This window comes from Crassostrea angulata, chromosome 8 (genome assembly GCF_025612915.1).
Source record: "Crassostrea angulata isolate pt1a10 chromosome 8, ASM2561291v2, whole genome shotgun sequence".
Taxonomy (NCBI): domain Eukaryota; kingdom Metazoa; phylum Mollusca; class Bivalvia; order Ostreida; family Ostreidae; genus Magallana; species Magallana angulata.
In genome coordinates, this window is record NC_069118.1 from 19,609,812 (window position 1) to 19,616,392 (window position 6,581).

The 6,581-nt window shown below is 32.8% G+C and overlaps 1 protein-coding gene across 1 annotated transcript; it reads left to right on the forward strand.

Annotated features, from left to right (window-relative positions):
• LOC128159721 (fibropellin-1-like) lies at positions 1 to 6,581 on the forward strand. The gene is made up of 6 exons (XM_052822904.1): positions 1 to 81; positions 1,064 to 1,206; positions 2,374 to 2,497; positions 3,057 to 3,235; positions 4,190 to 4,308; positions 4,389 to 6,581. The coding sequence occupies exons 1-6, from the start codon at positions 28 to 30 to the stop codon at positions 6,557 to 6,559; spliced, it is 2,790 nt and encodes a 929-aa protein (XP_052678864.1). The 5' UTR covers positions 1 to 27; the 3' UTR covers positions 6,560 to 6,581.

A 6,581-nucleotide genomic window follows, 5' to 3' on the forward strand; every position in this document is an offset into this window, starting at 1 on the left:
TGCGAGTCGCTGAAAAACCGTCTTAAAATGACTGGATCTACTTTTTTATTGATGTTATGCTGTTTTGTTTTTCAAGTTGAGGTAAAGTATGATAAGAAATTATACACATGAACAAAAACAGTTATATTTTAATCTTAGAAATGCCAGCATGTTCTAGCTCGCTGTTTATTTGTTCAACATTGAATACCCATTGATTTTTTATAATCTATTTTCTAGTTTGTTTATGTATACTTGTGTTTTGAAATTAGTTAATCTACTGAGATTAGATTAACTTAAGAAATATAAAAAGAATTTGTTTGGAGGGGGGGGTAGCAGGTAATAAATACTGTTTTTGACTTACTTAACTCTTAAATAAAAGACATTAGTAAATAACTACGTATATGTTTGTAGCTTTTGTTATAGTATCTAGATGTATTTGCTTACTTATTGGTATTCTTCATAAAAGAAAAGAACCAATCATTGTATTACCTGTGCTGTATGATAAACCCAAATACGGAAAAAGGGTCTGGAGTAAACTTCCTCCTTGGGAGATGGGCCTGGTTTAGAATAACTACTCGGAAGAATTACCCCTGACCTAGCCCCCACCCCCTCCGCCAAAAAAAACTATGCTGGTATAGGAATTCCGCAAAAATGATTATTCACTATTTCCACATTCTCATTTTTACACTATATATTGGTGTCCGATCATAGTTTTAGTGTATTATTTGACATTATATGTTCATCCTAGACTTCTGTTTTATATTTCTTTTTGTGAATGATAGAAGGAACGATAGAATATCTTATTTTGTGGGAATGTTTCGATTTTTGTTGCTGATATCACTTTTTTAAAAATCAGTTAGCATGACCGATGATACTCGAAATTAAAACAATCGAAGCTTATATGTGACAAAAAGAGACATTTTTATGCAGAAATGTTTGTTTCTGGTAAACAACAAACACAGTATCTAAATACATACAGTCACACTAACGATGTCCATACATGAATGTCTATTTAGATAATCTTCATGGAACAATATAAAGTATTAGTTCAAAATAAAGAAATATTGTGTTTTTCCGGTTTTAGGTATTTCAAGGAAAGGTAACCTTCGTTGTCCATATCGATGCAGTGAAAAGCGATGGACGACTCAACGGTGGTGCCTGTTGTCAGAGTGTATCTGAGACAAACTGTACCAAACTGTGTAAACCCGTCCTCACTGTATGCCTTAGGTAAGCTGTTTGAAGAGAAGTGACTTTTGTATTGAATGGCAGAAAAATTGAACCTAAATCAAATTATAATCAACGTAAATGGCTCATGGGAATCCAGAATAGATAACCATAATATATTTAGACTTTGTAAATTCGTTGAATGTTAACTTCTGCTGGATGTCAAAAAAGGGGCTGATCCCCCTTTTTCCCGTTTTAATAGCACAAAAATATTGTTGCATCAATGTTATGATAATTACAATAATTGTTTGAAGTCTGAAAAAATATTTTTTAAGAAGACCCTTAGAATAGCGTGAACTGCACATTAGACACCATCACCCACCCCGATTGAACAGATTATTGTTATAAAATGTTTAGGATAAGTTAAAAAATGTGAAATTATGTAAAAATTTTGAAATAACATTTTTGTAACATTTCATTATAAAATTTCATTATAATCAATCAAATGATGATAATAACACTTGTTATTACTTTCGTACATATTTAATGATAAATTGAAACATTTGAAACTTTCTTTTGCTTTAAATTTTTTTAATATGAGCCAAATATTTTGTTTGGTTGAAATCATGTAATCGAAGAAGGGGGTATGCATCTTCTGGAGACTGTATTGATAAAAGTAAATAGTTAAGACATGTATTTCTGGGCTTTGTTTTTTTTTTACATAAGGTATTATTCTACTTGATTTATGAAAAAAAACCTTATTTTAACCACAAGAATCCTGAGTAGGGACCTACCTTAAATTGTATATAATTGTATATAAACAAATATATTGATATATACTTATCATACAATACAATAATTCACAATTTTTCATTTCATTTTTTCATTTAAAATTAGCTTGCCACAACACGTACTAATGTATATGTCAAAGTTGGGCGTTTCTTGACTGGCCCGGTCAAAAAATAAATAAATTCGAATTTATATTTAATACTTTTAAATACGTTTTATTTAAACTGTATAATTTGCAGAAAGTTAATAACTTTTGTAGCTTAAAGGAAAAATGAAAACTGTGTTCTCTTAAATTTTTTTTTTCATTTAAAACGACTTATATACATTTAAATAAGCTATCTTTTCATTTACAGAATGTTACAAGCTTAACTGTAACTGTCTGTATCTGACGGTAAGTAACAACATTAATGCTTTTGTAGCTCGTTGTTATTTTTATGACAGGAACAGAAGCTATCTTTGTCTGACCAGCTTTACCACGACACTTGATATGATACGAAATGATGTTGTGTATGGATTAAAAGTTGGGAATACAACTAATCCTCAATATCTGGAAGTCGATAGCTGGGTAATACACTAAAGTATCATTAATCATTAATTTTGTTTAAATTGTTGTATATCCAAAGTAACAGGTCCTCTTACCCTTTTACGATTTTCAGCAAAATACTTCAAAACTCATTGATAGAGAAAATGTAAATATAATGGTTTCTTTTTTAACTTGTCATCTCTTTTTACTCGAAAAAATTCACAAAATCAAAACAGAAGGGTTTTTGGTGCAATTTAAAATAAAGAAATTAGACACTTTTTTCATTTGAACGTTTATAATCCAGCAATTTTCATGTGTTTTGCAATGCAAAATCCCCAAATATTTATTTGACTGTGTATTTCTACCTAACAAGCAAGGAGGTGTTTCAAAAGGGATATAAATTCTTGCGATTTTTTCATATTTTTGAATAAATACCGATTGAACCCTGAGGCATATATTGATATCGAATAATTAAAAAAAATAAAGTGCATAAATATCTTGTGACTGAGTAAAATGAACCTGTAACATGTTAATGTATCCGCTCTGTTGAAAATTAAGCATATTGTTAAAATATATAATCGCGTATCAAATATCTTTGAAGAGTAAACATGGAAACAAGATCTCAGTTACCGTGAGAGATCTACAAACATCCTCTCGGCCACTCATCTACAAGACAGAGTTCTCTGACGTCAACCTAAGGATAGGTCACAACATATTGTCTCAGAACTGGCAGCAGAAGAAGTTGGTAGCAAATTATTTCAGCGACAAAAATAGATTTAGGTTTGTTTATATTTACATTCTTATATAGAGGTTTCGTAAAGAAATGAATTTCTTAAAGAATTCCAAATGTCTAATTAACGATCGAAGAACAACAAAAGTAGCACTAGAAGTTCTGAGATGCAATAAAAAAACTTTGATCTTTTTCCTGTAGTATTTTTACATAATACTGGCAGGTGCTGATCAGTGCTTTAAATGAATATTCAAATACCATGCTTTAAAAACCAACTTCTCTTTACATTGCCGTTATTTGCCCATCATTAATCATTACTTTTTATTTCTTTCATATATGATCACTTTGTAAGAAATTATGTAATACAATTACTTAATACCGTGTCTATATTATTGCTCCTTACGAACAACGGTTATTACGTAAGGTTTCTTTCAATAGGATTGCTCGTTTTGAGTAACTGTTATTATTGTTTGTTTACATCGCATTGCAAAATTATTATCAAATTAAAAGTTCAGTTTTGGGTGGTTACTATAAATGTTTGGTCCTATTACATGTATTTGAGATTTTCGTATACTCTTTATAAACTTTTAATTTCTACCACCTGTTTTAAGTTAACAAAAAAAATGGTTTACTAAAGGATTAAATCGTAATGTGATCAGAGAAGTATATGTTTATTAACAAAATTGATAAAGAAATGTTGCGCTGGTCACCACTTTGTGGCGCAACAATAAGTATAAAATCTATTTATTTGTCTATCCTCTATTTTAATTTCATCTTGAGATGAAGAAAGCAAAATATTTTATGGAGTGTAAATCTTGTAAACGTTAACGACAAAAGACTTAAGCGTTTTTGAAATATTGTAAGAACTTGAAAAGCATTACCCTGTAACTGTAGCAAAAAAATATTATCTTATAGCAATTTCTTTGGACTTGTGTATAAATAGTGATATTCATTGTAATTTAAAGATTGAAACGAATTACATTCAATCCTTGTATTTATTCCAGAATTCAGATTTCATACAAAGCTTACTGTTCTGAAGGTTACTATGGACTAAACTGCTCAGTTCACTGTCCCGGTAATCCAAACAAATGTGTTGTTGATGGACGCACCTACTGTAAAACGGGTATGTTTATATATTCAAGCAAAAATATTTGGAGTTACTTTATTAGATAATTCAAAATCATGATTTGTTGTGTTAAACAGGATGGACTGGTCATAACTGTGACCAGGATGTCAATGAATGCAATGCAAGATATTTCTGCAGCCGGGGAACATGTACAAACACTGTTGGTAGTTTCCACTGTACCTGCCATGCTTCTGTCTACGGTTTAAATTGTCATCTTGATGCGGATGAGTGTCTGATGGAACCTTGCAAGGGAGGAGAGTGCATAAATAAAATCGGTAGTTATGAATGTCATTGTCGAAATGGAATATCAGGGAAAAACTGTGAAACATTGATTGGTACTACCTGTGACGGTATTTCTTGTAGCAACAATGGATATTGTACCATTAGTAATAGAAAACCTGTGTGTCGTTGCAATTCCGGTTATTCTGGAACAGACTGTTTCGACAGAGATGTTTGCTTTAACAATTTGTGTCAATATAATTCAACATGTGTTAACTATCGATCAACTTATACCTGTCAATGTCCAAAGGGTTATACCGGAAAATATTGTGATCAAATTGACTATTGTGTCAGCCGTCCGTGTGAAAATGCTGGAATCTGTGTCAATAATGTTTCAAGTTTCTCATGCAGATGCGTAGATAATTTCATTGGCCCAAACTGTAATACCTACAAACTCTGCGTGGGTAAAAGTTGTACTGGACACGGAGTCTGTTTGCCGCAATACAATGGGTACGATTGCAACTGTTCTCAGGGATACGTAGGCAAGGATTGCGAATCTACCGACTTCTGTTTTGGTAAGATTTGTAGCAAAAACGGGGTGTGCATTAGTGGAACTAATGACTATACATGCAATTGCAATAAAACTTTTATGGGCAAAGACTGTGAAACGGTTAATCATTGTTATGATAGGAACTGTTCTAACCATGGAACATGTAAAAACAACAATAATACATACAGCTGTTCCTGTAATCCGGGATACACTGGGACAAATTGTGAACACACTTATTGTTACAATAATGGATGTCAGAATGGCGCAACTTGTCTCAGTGGAAACTCTAACTACACATGCATCTGTGCTGATGGTTTCATAGATAATCATTGTCAAACACGGGATTATTGTCATCATCAAAATTGCAACAGCCACGGTCGATGTCAGAATGAAACATCGAATTTTACCTGTCAATGTCAACCAGAATATCGGGGAACAAACTGTGAACTAACAAACGACTGTTATAGTAACCCGTGTTTACATGGAACATGCTCCAACACGAATACCGGTTATAACTGTTCATGTTCTACAGGATATGTAGGTACAAATTGTAATGTACTCGATCATTGCTATAACCAAAATTGTTCATTCCACGGTTCCTGTCATAACAAAATTAATAACTACGAATGTCGATGTATTGGCGGTTATATAGGTACAGACTGTGAAATAACAGATCAATGTTACAAGATAGACTGTTCAAATCATGGTACATGTCATAACAACAACAATAAATACAAATGTACATGTAATCCAGGATACACTGGGACAAATTGTGAACACACTTATTGTTACAATAATGGGTGTCAAAATGGCGCTACGTGTCTTAATGGAAACTCTAGCTATACGTGTAACTGTGTTGATGGTTTCCATGGAAATCGTTGTCAAACACGAAATAATTGTTCTATTGATATGTGTAACGGACATGGAATTTGTGTGAATAATACAGGAGGAAATTATACATGTTTATGTGAAAACGGATGGGAAGGGTCACAATGCGAGGAAAATATCAACGAATGTCTATCAAGCCCTTGCAAGAATAACGGAAAATGCGTAGACAAAATTAATGGTTATAGTTGTTCATGTTCTAAGTATTGGAAAGGGGACTCGTGCCAGGAGGATGTTAACGAATGTAGGTACTCTCCATGTGGATTATACGGGACTTGTGTGAATAGTGAAGGCAACTTTTCGTGTTTATGTGGCCCTTTCTGGACAGGCAAACACTGTGAAAATCGTGTCAAATTGTGTTCTTTTATGCCATGCAAAAACAACGCTACTTGCGTTGACCTAGAGGATACATATCACTGTCAGTGCAACGACAAATTCAAAGGTCGACATTGCGACATTGATATTGATGAGTGTTTAGTGTCTCCTTGTAAAAATGGCGGCAGTTGCTTAAATACACATGGGTCATACGTCTGCAAATGCTCTGGGCAAATAACTGGTTTTAACTGCGAGCATATGATAAATGACCATATTTAATTTTGCATCCATACATGCTAGC

Coding starts and splice junctions, on each gene's coding strand:
- LOC128159721 (XM_052822904.1), top strand. CDS start 28: ATGACTGGATCTACTTTTTTATTGATGTTATGCTGTTTTGTTTTTCAA. Junction 1,207..2,373: donor GTCCTCACTGTATGCCTTAG/GTAAGCTGTTTG, acceptor TTTTTATGACAG/GAACAGAAGCTATCTTTGTC. Junction 2,498..3,056: donor ATCTGGAAGTCGATAGCTGG/GTAATACACTAA, acceptor ATATCTTTGAAG/AGTAAACATGGAAACAAGAT.